Source organism: Colossoma macropomum, unplaced genomic scaffold, assembly GCF_904425465.1.
Source record: "Colossoma macropomum unplaced genomic scaffold, Colossoma_macropomum, whole genome shotgun sequence".
Lineage (NCBI taxonomy): Eukaryota > Metazoa > Chordata > Actinopteri > Characiformes > Serrasalmidae > Colossoma > Colossoma macropomum.
The window spans coordinates 26059346-26075188 of NW_023494787.1; the positions used below are offsets into that span (position 1 = coordinate 26059346).

Consider the following 15843-nt stretch of genomic DNA (forward strand, 5'->3'; position numbering starts at 1 on the left):
ACTTGTGTTCTTAACTAGATCTAGCCTGAATTAGAACCGCTTTGAGATTCAGCTCCAGCGCAAGAAGAGGAACGCCGCTGGATTGATGCTAAATAAGACTCGCGGTGGTAATTTGGTGACCAAAAAGGACTTATAAAGTGAATGTTTTTGTATTTAACAGTGCTGTGTTATCATATGTTCATTGTTATATGACAAAAAGTTAAAAAATTCATGAAATGACTACAATATGCAGCAATGGGTGACCGAATATTCTCCTCATTCAGTGGTCCATGGTTGCTTGGCAATGATACCGTACTCTAAAGGAGCTACATTTCTTGGTGGAATACTTGTTTATGCCAATTATTATTAATAATAACAAATAATTCTCTGAAAAATTGTGTATTTTATTATATATTCTGTTGGCTGCTGTTTTATAAAAGCAATAAGCCACTTAAGGGCCATGCATTCCTGTGGTTTTATCACAGGGAAGGGATAAAATCATGATAAAATCACAGTAACGCACAGGCTTTAATGGCTTATTGCTTTATTATTAACTCCTTGACTTAATAACTTTGTAATAATGCAATTTAAAAGTTATTTAATGTTTCATGTAAACAACTACAACTGGACACACCACACACACGCAGTGATGGTCAGTCTGTGTCTGATGACAGCACCTCTGTGGTGGCTCTGGAAGTGTTAGCCCGGCTTAGGCTGCTGCGTTTGCCTGCTGTTGCTGTGATGGATCTCCGGGCCATGAAGGAAGTCTTGCTCCCCATAACATGTGCTCCATGCTCCACTGTGCTTTCATTTTCATCTTCCTCAGAGTTGTCTTCATTGTCTCCCTCTTCACCCTCGTCCTTTGCTCCATGAGGCATCAGTGTGGTGCAGCTGAACTGGCTCAGAGGCTTTCCCAGTACCCCAAAGCTGGAGGGGTGCAATGGAGAAGGAGGTAAATAATTAGTAGTAAATAATTAAATAGTACTATGTAGTAAATAATTACTCCTTTTCGGTGGCATAAGGGAAGTAAATAGTAACTCATTTGTTACCTGAGGGAGGCTAGCTGTTGACTGAGCTCCTCCATTAGAACCTCAGTCTCTCTAAGTTTAGGTGGCTGCTGTGTGTGGCTGCAGGATCTCTGGAACAAATGAGGGGCTTTTTCTTTCGGGGAAGGAAGAAGGGACACCATGAGGGGTGAGCGCTGGGTCACAATATTGCCCCGGGCCGGCCGCCGCTTAGATTTCCTGGGTCAGAGGTCAGGAGACAGCGAGTGAGTGTTACTGACACCAGAGGAAACTATAAAAGTGTTAAATCTTTGCACAAATCAAGCTCTCCAGCCCAACCACTGCTTACGTCATGCAGACACAGGAGGAGTTTGCCTTTGAAATAATACAGCCAACCAAAATACAGTCCAGGTAAAATAGTAAACAGAACCACAGTTATATTAAAGAAGTGCTTAAGCAACGTCGCTGTCAGAACAAAACCTTGTACTTCCATTTTTTCTTTTTAATTTTTTCACATTAATGGAAAACACCAGTTGCCTTTAAATTGTGTCAAAATGTTATGATGAACAGTAGTGTTGGAGTACTTGAGACCGGTCTCAAGTTGGCAAATTAACAGCCTCTATCTTGACTCGGCCTCAACATCATTTGGACTTGGTCTTGTCTCAGTTTTAGAGTAAGGCAGAAACTGTTCTCGAGACCACTCAAGTTCAGGGCCTCTACCTGAGATAACTAGAAACTTTTTTCTATCATTATTAAATATCAACAATACTTTTAAACAGAATAAAACAGTCCTTTCTCTACATATTTTAAGAAAATCTGTTTGCAGCCAGCTGAGGATCATATTGATCTTTCCATGAAGGTTTAATTGGGTATTATTTGTTTGTTGATGTTCGTCAGTCCTAAATTTCTAACATCTCCTTATTAGATCAGAATGTTACTACTATGCTCTCATTTAATAATCAGATATTTTAGGATACATATTATTTAATGTTATATTTTACAAAATATATTGTAATGTATACTATTGTAGCCTGTCCAAGTAATGCTACTTTTGGGTTGGTGTTCTTCAGCATTTATTCACTGGGTTTATTTTGCAAAGGACTCTTATTATAGAGTGAGAGGCTAGAAGCTGCCCCTGAGTGTGCTTAAGCAGAGGGACGTGAGCTGGGTAGCAAATGAGCTGTTAGAGAAAAGAAAACTCTGCTTATGTACGGCATAGCTGTGGTCAACAACAGCTGGAAAATAAAGTACTAGGACTTGTCTGAAGGCTGTGTCTCTTTTAATAGCAGTGAACGCAACACTATTTATGTTATATATCATGTGTAATAAATTATAATGAATTTACAATTAACTACTTCCATTTTTTTCATTTCTTTTTATTTTTAAATTCTGAAAATTATTGTATTCTGGTCTTGGTCTTGTTCCAGTCTCAGCCACTCCTTGTCTCGGTATTGACTCAGACTTAACTACTACAAAGTCTTGGTCTTAACTCAAACTCGATGTGTCCAAGCCTCAGTCTTAGTCTTGATTCGGACTCGCCCCTAGTGGTCCTGAGTACAATGCTTAAAAATGGATTAACAGAAATCATCCAAAATGATTTATATAATATATTGTTCCATTAACTTTCATTGAAATTCAGGGGTGTTTTTTCCTTCTCCTGTAAAGTTACATAGGTAGATAAGAGGTTTTGTTCTGACAGTGACAATAAGCGTATTAATATTACATGTTGACACACATGGTATGTATGAGATAGTCCAGGTAACTTTCTAAACATACACATAGGGATGTTACATAAGCTTAGCATAGTCGTACGACATCTCCTCCTGGCCAGAGCTCCAGTCATTAAGTAATGGCAGCATGACCGGTATCCTAAGATGTATTTTAACATCCACTGAACAATGTGTAATACAATAATACATTGTCACACACAGTCCCATTACATATTATATTAGCAAATTAATAGCTATTAGTACCTAAGTACCCATTAACAATTATCTAGAATTATCAAGGATATTAATCAATTAGGGGTAACAAAACATTGCGATAATTGTGAGATTGCAATGTAAAACTGTGACAATGTGCATAGTAGAGATGTGACAATGTATTTCACATGCTGATGCTCATCATCAGAATTTAAATTATGTTTATGTGTGGGTTACTTTTTGAATAGCACTTGAAAACATAATTCCAAAAATTACGTAATTTTAAAAAGTGAATTTGTGATGGAGAATAGGCTGCAGTTGTTTATAACATCTATTCACATTTTCAGTATAATATTATTTTACAAGCAACACTGCTGTTTAGGGGAATGTCTACATTGTTGATTATGTGTGCAGCTTCCTGCTGTTGCTCTATCCACTAATGCAGCATGCAGGCTATTCATTTTAGTTACAGGGCAAGGGGCCATGCATGGAAAGAATATGCAATTCCTTGTCATAAGTTTGGTTTCTCCTTATCAAGCTTGAGCTTATTGCACTTTCTTTTCTACAGAACACTTAGAAAGCTCTACAGACTTCCGTTCAGTTTGTTTGGTACTTGGCTCAGACCTGTTGGCCGGGACAGTTTGTCTGGACTCGTCAGGCTCAGACTGGCCCTCTGTCTGGGTGATCTCCTGCTCCTCCTCGTCCTGCTCCGGCTCCTCCTTCTCAACTCTCAGGGCAGGATTAAATGTGTCAGATCGGAACAAGCGACCAATCTCACCCTGGATTCCCTTCAGGTCCCTCCTTCCAAAGGTAACCCATGCCACATAGCTAAAGAAGCTGTACAGACACTGCCATACAAATGTATAACACAGACATTCACTATGAACAGATTATATGGTAAAAAGTTTTTTTTCTAAAGGCTTGCTGAATAAGGAATGACAATCATTAACCCCTTGATTTATTATTCAGCTATTGTTCTTAAGACTAAGACACTAATCTTAAGACTGGGAACTACTATTAATTATTCAGTAACTACTACGAAACTAATGTTTATATGTATTATGCTTTTATAAGCGTGGTTACAGTGTAGACCATATATATACCTTAGAGTTTAAACTACTCACAACATTAAAATGGACAGTTGAATAGTGAGTGTGGTCATGATGAGTAAAACTGATTCAAGAAATATTAAGCCAAATTCATTTTGAACACATATATCATGTGATATATATCATGCTTTTGTTTTCACCTCATAGAGCTGCCTGTCTCTGTAAGTGGATGACACCCTGCTCCTGTGGACATACATCATAATATTTTAGAGCACAGTATGGCCTTAATTAACCACCACACTTTAGGGCAGAAGAAAGCCATATCACTCAACCACCTTAAATTCCCAGGCTTAATTATATCCTAAGGCTTATCGTTCAGTAACCACATGGAAAACAATCCAAACTAGCTGAGTAATTCCATACTTTCTGCAAAATTAAATGGTTAAAGTGATAAGTGTAAAGAAGGTCATTCAGAGTGGTTTGAGTGCTGAATTCTAGAAAACTTCCTAGAGATCAGTGGTGATAGTTACCAGATGTCTGAAGAGTTTAATGCCTCTAAAAACCACCTCACAGGAAGTTATTACATGAAATTACTACAAATACGCTGCCTGATGAAGACATCATCTTACAATAGCTATATAATAAGATTTTGGCCTCAAATTTATCATGCAAAGTGTTGAGAGGCAAATCAATCCACCAAAAAAACATATATTTTCAGATTTACTGCTATTTTCTATTCTCAACAGTACATATAAAAACTTAGAAGACACACGTAGGTTCACTGGTGCTTTTGTACAGTAAAAAATGACTTTAATGATATTGTAGACATTGTGACCACTCGTTTCTATCACCAGCACAGAAAGAAACATGAGCAGGCACATTTCTCTACATTACACCATTACATGTCAAACCATTCTGGTATGACTTTGTTTAGATCTGAACTATACAGAAATGTTGAAAAATCTGTGGATAGCTTTAAGGTATAGGAATGAGGAATGAACGCCTGGACCTACAATCGTTTTTTTTATCAGAACAACTACAAAATGTAGCATGGCATAGATAGCACAGACAGCATACTTTTCATAACTCACATCTCATAATCTGATAAACATGCTGACAAAAGTGATGTTGTTTTTAATGTGTTTGTCTTAAGCTCACTGTCCCCTTTTCAGCATGACTTATTCACTCAGGAGTTCTGATTTACAATGTTTTTACATGGTAGGCCTACACCAGTCAGATTTAGATCTAAACCATACATTTAAACGGGTAATGACAGGCCAAGTATTGATGGCTGGCACTGACCTGCCACAGGCCATGTGATGATGTTGAGACAGGCCCAGCCCCAACACCAGACTGGAGTAACAGAAGGCCAGATGCTTCTTGGCCAGGTCCAATTTAGCACTTGTCTCTGCCATCACCTGCCTCTCCGTCACACTCTGCTCCCTGCGACAGCCAAGAGAAAGATGATCACGCTGTTAACTAATCCAGATTTGCAATTAGCCATCACCAGTGCAGTGGGTCAGGTCAGCGCTAGCACTGCTGTGGCTTACACTTCATTATAATGAGTTCCTGACTGTAATGAAGACATCTATATCAAGCCTTCAGTCAGAATGTGCAGCAGTCTTGCTCTTTCGCTACTTGCAGATATGCAGTGATATTCTCTTCTGTATTCAGATGGAGGAAATCCTGTCAGAACTGAGAATTCTAAACTTTCATTCGAGGAGATATTTATTACGATTCAAATTTGATGAGAAGTTACTGTTGTGTATGCAGTCTTTTTGTGGAAAGAAAATCCATTATTTACATTTTTGTCATGTTTTACTACTGAAACAAAAAGAAAAAGCCAGACTGTAGACACATAATATGTAATCATGTAATTATATTTGGATAATAGAACAAAACTAACAGAATAACAATCAACATCTGAAGGTTAACAGTATCTCTGAAAGTATACTGTCCTCCATTTACATTCAGTGTCTCTGTAGCTCCATTGCTTTGTACATATTAGCAAGAAACTGCATGCCAGTAGACGGTAGAAGCCATGAGATTATTTGTAATCCCTTCAAACACGGCCTGCTTTTACATAGCACTTAATCCCTATCTTCAGACTCACGCCATGTGGGGCTTGGGACGCTCCTCCAGAGCTTTCTTCTCCAAGTGGTAGTAGAGGTACAGCAAGAGACTGGCCAGGAGGTCATCCATCTCTCGACTCCTGTATTCGAAACAATCCAGTCATCTTTACAGCTGCCATTAGCATGACTCTAACCATGTTATGTTCACTAACTAGTTGGAAAGAAGGAAAATGACCAGAAAAAAGGCTTACTTAATCACAGTCATAAAGCAAAGTGGAATGGGCAGCGCTTCATTTTCCTGCACTAATGAGACTGCCACCTCTGTAAAATAAAAATGACCAACTCTTTATTAGTTACTGAATGGATGTGGCAGCATTGTGACTTTTGACTGGTTTAACTGCTTCAGTATCATTATTTACATAAGCAAGAGATAAACGTACGTTTAACATGCTCGATTGTAACTGAGCCCCTTTGTGAGCGTTTGACAGCAGACTTGTAGGCATTCAGCTCAGCTGGTCCCACAGTTTTCCTGAGACCACAGTGCCCTCCTCTGGCTGACGGCTTGCTTTGTGAGATCCTTTAATATTACAGTGTATTACACTCAGTTTATTAGTTCCCTGCACATCTTGCCTATGAATATTTTACACAAACGTCATTGTAATGAAGCCACAGTTAGGCTACAGATCTGTAATGCAGTTTTGCTTACATCAAGACTGATTTGTGAAGAATGCTTTTTGGATGCTTAATTTGCTAAATACTATTACCAGAAGCCACCTCTCATTTACAGGACAACAAATAAATCAATAAATAACATTCAGTGCTCTATCTATTTGCTCATCAGTGTTTTAGAAATTTGTTAACTCTAAAATCTGTCATTGTGTTATTCAAAAGCTATATCAGGTTTGTTTTAGAGCAGTTCGATGAAGCAAACATGTTAAATGGCCAGCCCAAAATATGTCTTAAATGAATGGTTCACTAAGAAATCAGTTACACAATCAACAATTGATTTACCTTTCTAGATGCTTCCTAAAAGACTCTTGGTATGTAGATGTTGTCTTTTTTCTCTTCTTTTTAATCGCCACAGATGTATTAATACTGTAAACAAGAAACGGCTAATAGTTTCTTTTAAATTTCTGCTGATATGCTCTGCTTCACACTGTGACCAAAAAATCCGCATGTAAAAGACGAGTTAATGAGTTATTTACCAAACAAACTCCAGGGTTTGAGTTTCATCATTCCAGCTCCATCTCCCAGGAGGTGGTAAACTCATCTGTTGAGCATATAATACAGGATAAAACGCGAAAATTTTAAGTCAACCTGGATTTCTGAAAAAGCTCTGAGCTTAGTTAACGTTAGCTCTATAGCTACATCCACTTTCAATAAGTCAGTGACACTGCAGCAACACGGCAGCAAGTTAAAAATGTCAAACGCAGCTATATTTACATATATCATATGCAGTTTAATTCTGTTAACAGTTTTATAACTGCATAAATTCAATTCCTCACCGTTTCCTTGAGTTGTTTTGGCATCTTCTCGAAACTTTGCACTTCAGGCATCTCCTCAGAACAGCCGCAAACTCAAAACAACCTAGGTTTGTTTACACTGAACGCCAGCAGCTGGTATCCTAGCAACAACCAATCAGACCACAGAGTTCTAAAAGCTCTAATGCACATAGGGGCTAGTAACTGTGATTCTAACATTTATTACAGCATTTCTTCGTTGTATAATTGTCATATTGTGTCATTGCTACATCGTTATATCATTGTTACACTGTTGTAAAAACAAAAAAAAATATGATTTGTCAAAGCTACATTTTAATGGTTTAGCAAATGCTAGTAATAGACCGTGTTATTTTAATTTAGCGATAGTGCACTGCAGTCTCAGTTTGTGAATAACAGCCTGCAGCCTCGAGAAACAGTGCGTAATGCTACATGGACTATTCTTCGAGAAACCCTTAAAAACAACTGAAGCTCCTGACCAACCCTTAAGTTCTAAAAAAAGTGGGCGGGACCCGCGCAGACAGACAGGGTGATCAGCTTATAGCTGCGCAGACTCCGCCCACTGCCCAACAAGCTCCTCCTCTTCCTCTTCCTCTCCCTGTGCACTGAAGCCGGTTCTGACGAACAGCGCTACTTTGTCGAAAATTTCCTACTATATTACATATTTATAGTTAGCGCTTTAAAACCGTAGGTAGGATATTTTGTTAACTTAAATCACTTTGTCACGAAATTCTACCAGCAGCAAAAGTACAGGAGCGATATTCTGAGAGTTTGAATCACTTCATCAAAAAGTGCAACCAGCTGTAAAATTACAGGTGAGATATTCGGATAGTTCTGATTGCCTGAATCACCATATCAGTTTATCATTTGGATTGGTCTCAATCTCCTTAACAGAAAATGTTACCAGCATTAAGAGAATACTAAGGCTAGTACTTTTGATAGCATAAATCTCCTTTTCAGGGGTGAGTAGTAATACTAAGCTGAGTCTGTACTGAATAAACATTAACAACACATTAAAACGTTTGACACCTTCTATGGTCTATCGAGCATGTAGAACAGCTCGATGAACAGGACACGTTGTTAGAACACCCCGGAGCTCATAGAGGTAAGTCCATCTGGTAATAACACAGATGTCTTGTTTTTTTTTTTTTTTTTTTACCACAAAAACCCACAAAGCAGAAGATCCTGATTTACATAGTATTTTGCACGCACGTCTTAAAGCCGGTAAGATTATTAAAGTATACACCAGACCTACCACGTTAAGATTTTTTCAGTTATTTTGTATTTTCTAAACTATAAGCGTGTTGATTGCTGTGTTCCACTTCGTTGGGCCAACATTTAGATGTGCAATGTTTTGGTGGTAAATGCATTTACTATTATTTGAAAAGTGCAATGTCATACCACTGAGGGGTGTGGGCACCCCTCACGTGTTTTAGTGATTACAGCCAACAGCCTACTGCATTGTGCTACACCAGCAACTCTCACCACCTTTGGCCCACAGCCAGTGTACAGTTCCTGTTGTTGTAGTGGCTTTGAAGACTTATTTCTCACCTTTGCTCAACATTCCTAAGGTTCAGCATTAAGCCAATCAACAACTAAGTCTTTTGCTCTTCAGTTACAGACTATTGCATTCAAGTGACCAGCTGAAGAAGACCCATCTGAGCCATCTGAGAGTGAGATGGCAGTCCAGGCAGACAGAGTAATGGCATTGGAAGAATGGGAGGAGAGGTGGAATGAAGGCAGGATTGGCTTCCACCAACCGCACATTCACAGGTGAGTGGCAGCTTTGGCATTTAATCTTTCAGTCTACAAGGCCTATAATGCATACCACAAGTCAGAAGCTACACATGAACTCATTTCACCCCAGTACTTCATCTATTTTATTCAGATAAGTGACAAAACAAAAAAATATAATAAGGTATTATGTTTATTTTGTTTTTGTTTTTATTTGTGTTATTTTATTAATGACATTCGATATTTTGGCAGCTTTACACTATCGGGACAGCTTGTGGATAATAAATAATAAAAAAATATCATATATATATACTCAGATTGCGTGCTCATATATTGTTTCACATGGAGTCAGTGCACACAAGTCTGTCAAGCAGATTTAAAGCACATTTTGTTCATGTACGAATGATTGGCAAAACACCCATGTATTTAACAGTTATTCACCATGTTGTGCGCACAGCCAGTGTGGAGGCACAAGCAGGGGTGGGCAATATGATGATATTTTATATGTAGGGGTGGGAGATATGACAATGGAATGTTGTATAAATATTGTTAGCAAATTAAATCACAAGTATTTCTTATGCTCATCACAGATATTGTATTACTCATGCCAGTGGTATGCTTCACAAAAATATAGATTTATACAATTTATCCTTCTCTTCCTTATTAATTTGAATAAAAAATTTAAATTTGGTGCTCGTTCAATGTTTTTTCACACTTAGTTTTACATTTGGCTGTTTTGTTGGTAACAACAAACCTAAGAAAATCTAAATTTCATGCCCTGTGTTGCTTTATTACATTTTTGAAATATCATCTACATACAGGTGTGTGCCTTTTGTTTATACACAAATGATGTTTATTGTTTATCACTATTGCTAAAGCGTTTGCTTTTCTGACATGCATTTATTCATAATGTTTGATACCCTCTGTCCTCTTTCTTCAGAATGCTGGAGAGCAATATAGACAAAGTTTTATGTGGACGACAGCAAGTTAGGTTCTTCTTCCCTCTCTGTGGTAAAGCTGTAGACATGAAATGGTAGGTGGTCAAATTTGAGCTTTGTAATCAAAATGGGATTCAACTAAATGTGTATGTTGTTTGACCTTCCTACTGTTGAACTTTCAGGCTGGCTGACATGGGTCATGTGGTTGTTGGGGTGGAGTTTTCAGAGAAAGGCATAAAGCAGTTTTTTGAAGAACATGGACTGCAGTATAAAGAAGAGCCAGTGCCAGATGTACCTGAAGCAAAAGTGTTCAAGGTACACTTAGTGGCCTTTTCACATTTGGTTGAGTCAGAATCTGAATTTGAGATACAGTTAAATGTTGTTTTATTTATGTCGTAGTGTGCGTTCAGAAAATGTTTATTAATTAGAACCTTTGAAAAGTTCACTTTATATAAAAAAACAGAAAACATCAAATAAAAAAAAACATCCTTAGCATTTGTGTCTTCATGCATAAATTTGTTAGGATGTAGTATTAAATATTATCTGAACTTATCACACTGTGTGTTGATGGACTCCCCCTGTGTAGAAGATTAGTGGTTCTCCCGCTTTCATCTGTCATCCCCTGACTCATGTGTCAGAGCAAAAACAGTTTGCCCTGTATGGTTCCAGAATTTGATACAGGCTTCACTGGAAAGATTCTATAAGAAAATGGAAGCAAGTGTAGTAAATATCAGATGGCACTAAACCACAAATTCAGTAGTTCTTAGAGACTGAACATCCCCCAAAAATAAAACCACCAATATAACTTTGAAGGTCAGGCCTTCTCTCTGAACATAGCTGCCAGATAAATTTCGGGAAGTTCTTAAGAAAGCTACTGTGGACACAGATGCATCAGTATGAGTAGTGATGTGTGTTACATCGTCAGTACCAGTATACTGCCACTGTTGTCACACCATGATATTGATTTTCAGTTTTCATTTCAGTTCTTTTGGAATATATATATATATATATTTTTTTTTTTTGCATTGAGTAGCAGTATTCAGGAAGCATAGGTTAGCTTTCACCCTCCCAGCTTGGTAGCATTGTGTGCCAAGCCAGTGGATGAAATTAATTGGGGAGAAAATTGGCTAAAAATACAAAAAAGGGCCTTCGTGAGAAAGTGACAGAGACATATCCTTGCCTGCAAAGACCTGGAAGAATTTTCATCATGAAGGTTGGGCACTATGTGTGGTACCAATGAAGTACTGCATACCAGCTTGGTCACACTATTGTAAAGTATGGTAGTGCTTGCATCATACTTTTGGGATGCTTTTCAGCAGCGGGGTCTGGCAGTCTTGATGAGGTCAGTGGAAACGTACCAACACAGCTTCCCAGCAAACTTGACAGCTTGTCAGTTTTGGAAAAAAGAATAATGCAAAGACAAGCCAAGTTAGAGACTTTTCTTAAAAAAACTTCTGTATATAAGAACTACCAACAAATTATTGACTAATGCTGATGCATACTGAAAAATGATGACTGTTGAAAAACCGTGGTAAAGGGACAGGGCAAATACTTTTTCAAGATGCTGCACGGAACTTTCTGTGTCAAAAATACATATTTTACTACCATCAACCAGAATCTGGTGGCTAATAATTATAAACGCAAACTGCAAAATCAACCTACTCTACAGTGTGGTCTGAGGAAAGATGATGGGGATCGGGATACATGAAGACATTTTCATGATACATGATACACATAATGACATTCAGGTTTTCTGAGGTTGGCTAACAAGTTAAGAAACACACAGTTGGCCTGGAAAACAGTACAGCCGGGTTTTAAGAAAGGCAGTGAAAGATTAATGTTGTTTTTTTATTTGGTGTTTGCAAAAATATACTAACAACGAAAGGAAGGCAAGTCAAAGAATTGTTTTAAAAATATAAGATAATGAGCTAACATCCAATCGTATACCTTTCACTGTACAGTTTTAATTACAGTGCAACACCACTTGTTGTTAACAGGCTTTATAATTGGCCTAAACGTCTCTCTTCGTGGAACAGTGGTCAGTGTTCCGGAAACACCAGCAATACCTACAGTAAACTAAAACTGCATCGTGGCATCGTTTGTCACAATGATGATAGTTGTTCTGTGAGTCATGAGTCATGCTCATTCAGCTAATGCACTTTCTCTGTTCACAGAGTTCCGACGGAAAGATCTCCATCTATCAGTGTGATTTGTACAAGTTCTCCAGGTACAGCTTATACCTTCCAGTTTTAGGATATGAAACGTGTCTGAGAGAATTGATGTGGACTCTCTCTCTCTCTGCCTGCAGTGCTATAGAGGGTCAGTTTGGTGCAATTTGGGATAGAGGTTCTCTAGTGGCCATAAACCCATGTGACAGGCAGAAGTAAGTCATATATCACTATTTGAGATGACACAATAACCGTTTTTCATTCTCTGTAACGATAATAATACTGACACCTTGAGTATCAGCTGATACCTGTACTAATGCAATTGTACAGTCATCAAAATCTAGATGGCTGTCTAAACGTACCTTGTCCAAACTGCTCAAACAAATACTCACCTACTATAATAACTGTTAATAGTCTTAACTAGTACTAAATAGTAAATAGTAGTAAATGACCTACTAACATTGAGCCATTTAAAATAAAGGAATTGTAACTGTAATGTATAACACAATGGTATTGTTCTTGTTCTTAATGTTAGGCTTCATGTAGCTACTGTTGTTACCATGTAACATACTTCATTTTACATTACGCTACTTTTGTGCTACAAACAGTGCTGTGATGTTTCAAGCTAAATTTGTTACAGAATACAGAGATTGCTTGTTTTTCTTCTCCAATGTCCAGTACTGCATTTCGATCAGTGCCATCTCTAATCACTGGTAGCGCTCATTCAAAGCTCTATTATTAGTAAATGTAGTCTTTAAATGTTAGTGTCAGAACTTAATACAGTATTTTGAAACTTGTGCCCATTTCATAACTGTTTATCCTCTGATTTTGTCATTGAGGTATGCCGCTCTTATCAAGTCCTTAATGGACAAGGATTGCAGATACCTGCTAGACACACTAGAATACAACCCTGAACTCTATAAAGGTACCATTTACAAGTATCTTTTGATATTCAGACATTCATTTTAGTGTCTGACAAGCATGTGTGTTATCGTTTCTATGTACTCATGTGGACTTTCATACACCAGGTCCACCTTTTTTGGTGCCTGAAGAGGCTGTACAAGCATTATATGGTGAGTTTTCTTCATTTACATGGAGCTTATTATGAATAACTGGTGAAAGTATATTTTTCAGTGAAACTGTCATACACAGTGTATCATGAAGAGTGTCGATAAGTGGTGTGTTCCTGCCCACCAGGTGAAGATTGTGACATTAAGCTGTTGCAGGCTGCGGATGCCCTTGAAGAAAAACATAAAGCATGGGGAATAGATTCACTTCTAGAGAAAGTCTACCTTCTGACTTTAAAAGCTAAATGAACTAATCGAACAGATGTGGCCTGTGGGCACATACACAGTATTATGACATACACTCACTTAGCACTTTATTAGATACACTTATTTTCCATTCCATATCAGCTACACTTACCATATAAGAGTACTTTAAAGTTCTACAGTTACAGGCTGTAGTCCATTTGTTTCTCTGTATAATTGTTAGCCCCCTTTTACCCTGTTCTTCAGTGGTCAGGACTACCGCAGAGCAGGTAGTACGTTGGTGGTGTATCATACTCAGCACTGCAGTGACACTGATATGATGGTTGTGTGTTATTGTGTTACGTGGATCAGACACAGCAGTGCTGCTGGAGTTTTTAAACACTGTGTCCACTCTACTAGACACACCTACCTTGTTGGTCCACCTTGTAGATGTAAAGTCAGAGACAGTAGCTCATCTGTTGTTGCACAATTTATGTTTGTCATCCTACAGTCCTTCATCAGTGATTCTGCCCACAGGACCCAGTTGGCTGGATATTTTTAGTTGGTGGACTATTCTGAGTCCAGCAGTGACACTGAACACTGCTGTGTCTGTTCCACTCATACCAGCACAACACACACTAACATGCCACCACCACATCAGTGTCACTGCAGTGCTGAGAATGATCCACCACCCAAACAATACCTGCTCTGTGGGGGTCCTGACCACTGAGGAAAAGGGTGAAAAGGGGCTAAGAAATTTTACAGAGAAGCAGATGGACTACAGTCTGTAAGTGTAACTACAAAGTGCTTCTACATGGTAAGTGGAGCTGATAAAATAGACAATGAGTGTAGATACAAATTAGATGTAGCTAATGAAGTGCTCAGTAAGTGTGTACGTTTTAGACAGACAAAATAACTGGAAGACAAAGTCCTGGATGACAATATTTTTGAAAGAGACCAATCCACAATTAAAAGCAATTTTAATAATATGATATTTAGTGACAATGTTAATATCACCTCTAAAAGGGGAAGCAGACCAATTTTAATGTGTCCAGCATTATTATAGCATAGTTCAAATAGGTAAAACTGTTTTAGATACAAGGAACAGCAGCTGAAAGCTCAGCTTCACCAGCAAAGATCAGTGGGCATTTAAACATCAACAATAAAGCCTTCGTGTGAACCCTGAATTACCTCAGAATTCAAACCTCATTCATAAAGCTGATACATAATAAACAATAATGTGCTGAAAAATAAGACAGTGTTGTTGTTTTTTCCTCCCATATACAGTCCGGCATATTCTGATGGTATCAAGCCTGATGCAGATACTTGGTATTTGATCAGTGTCATCTTAGTGTAATGTCAAAAAGCATTAAAGTGTCCTTTACTCTTTCAACATATGGATAGTTTTCTTTCTTGGAGAAAATGAAAGGAAGCCTTCAGCCCACACCACCTGCTACTGACTTCCCAGTGTGATAGTTATCAGTTTCTCCAAGAACGATTCAATTTCCTGCTCGACAGTATGTTCAGCACTGCTCCAGGACACACTGGAGATATGAAGAGGACAGAAGGAATCCAAAGCCCTTTTTACTGATACATTCAGCTATTGCCTGGCATTTTGTTTACCGTTTTACATTTTCCTCTGCGAGAGAAACTGACCATAAGAGGACATATTGCGATTATGAGCAAGTCTCACAGAAACAGCTTGGAATTAGCTCTAGGAAGTTCTCTAAATTTGCAAAAAGCTTTACACTTCCAAAGCAGAAACTTATTCAAATAAATCATATTTTCATGCAGATGGTAGAAAAAGCTGAATAAATGAGTGGAGAAACAGAAGTGCAGATGCTTCCAGATGGGTGTACTGCATGAGACAATTAGGTAATTAACATCCTACCATGATCCGTGGCATGCATAGAAATGCTGACTGGACTGACTAAAGTAACATTTGCATTTAGATCTACAGAAAAGTCATCAGTAAATAGGGCTGAAATTTGTGGTCTAAAGCGCACATTCAATTAATGTGATACTCGTGCATTGGTGCAATATTTAAGGATAAACAGAAGAACAGCTCTTCTTCAGGTGACTGAAAATGTCAATGCAAGACGTGATCAGACTGTATCAGCAAGAACAGTCAGTCCACAACTACACAGAGAGGGATATTATAACAGGGCTCCAGTGAACAACCCCCTCATTGCAAAGACGAATGCATGCTTGAGAGTTCAGTGGCGTGC

General features: G+C 38.2%; 2 protein-coding genes across 5 annotated transcripts; one reads left to right on the forward strand and one right to left on the reverse strand.

The window, feature by feature from the left end:
- Positions 1 to 444: 444 nt before the first annotated feature.
- On the reverse strand, positions 445 to 9129 carry LOC118805670 (protein phosphatase 1 regulatory subunit 36). Of its 2 annotated transcripts, XM_036566650.1 has the most exons (12): positions 8781 to 9129; positions 7532 to 7650; positions 7232 to 7296; positions 7038 to 7121; positions 6467 to 6603; positions 6278 to 6347; positions 6068 to 6166; positions 5257 to 5397; positions 4155 to 4197; positions 3530 to 3753; positions 1029 to 1223; positions 445 to 906 (listed from the first exon to the last, which is right to left on the reverse strand). In XM_036566650.1, the coding sequence occupies exons 2-12, from the start codon at positions 7580 to 7582 to the stop codon at positions 633 to 635; spliced, it is 1383 nt and encodes a 460-aa protein (XP_036422543.1). In that variant the 5' UTR covers positions 7583 to 7650; positions 8781 to 9129; the 3' UTR covers positions 445 to 632. The 2 variants fall into 2 exon arrangements, with proteins under 2 accessions (XP_036422543.1, XP_036422544.1); XM_036566651.1 differs by lacking the exon at positions 7038 to 7121.
- Positions 8100 to 14242, forward strand: tpmt.1 (thiopurine S-methyltransferase, tandem duplicate 1). Of its 3 annotated transcripts, none has more exons than XM_036566653.1 (10): positions 8100 to 8340; positions 8573 to 8630; positions 9141 to 9298; positions 10200 to 10292; positions 10380 to 10512; positions 12372 to 12424; positions 12506 to 12580; positions 13205 to 13290; positions 13394 to 13438; positions 13563 to 14242. In XM_036566653.1, exons 3-10 carry the CDS (start codon positions 9204 to 9206, stop codon positions 13679 to 13681), a joined length of 699 nt encoding a protein of 232 aa, XP_036422546.1. In that variant the 5' UTR covers positions 8100 to 8340; positions 8573 to 8630; positions 9141 to 9203; the 3' UTR covers positions 13682 to 14242. The 3 variants fall into 3 exon arrangements, with proteins under 3 accessions (XP_036422546.1, XP_036422547.1, XP_036422545.1); XM_036566654.1 differs by having other exon boundaries at positions 8580 to 8630; XM_036566652.1 differs by lacking the exon at positions 8573 to 8630 and having other exon boundaries at positions 13563 to 14241.
- The last annotated feature ends 1601 nt before the right edge of the window (positions 14243 to 15843 follow it).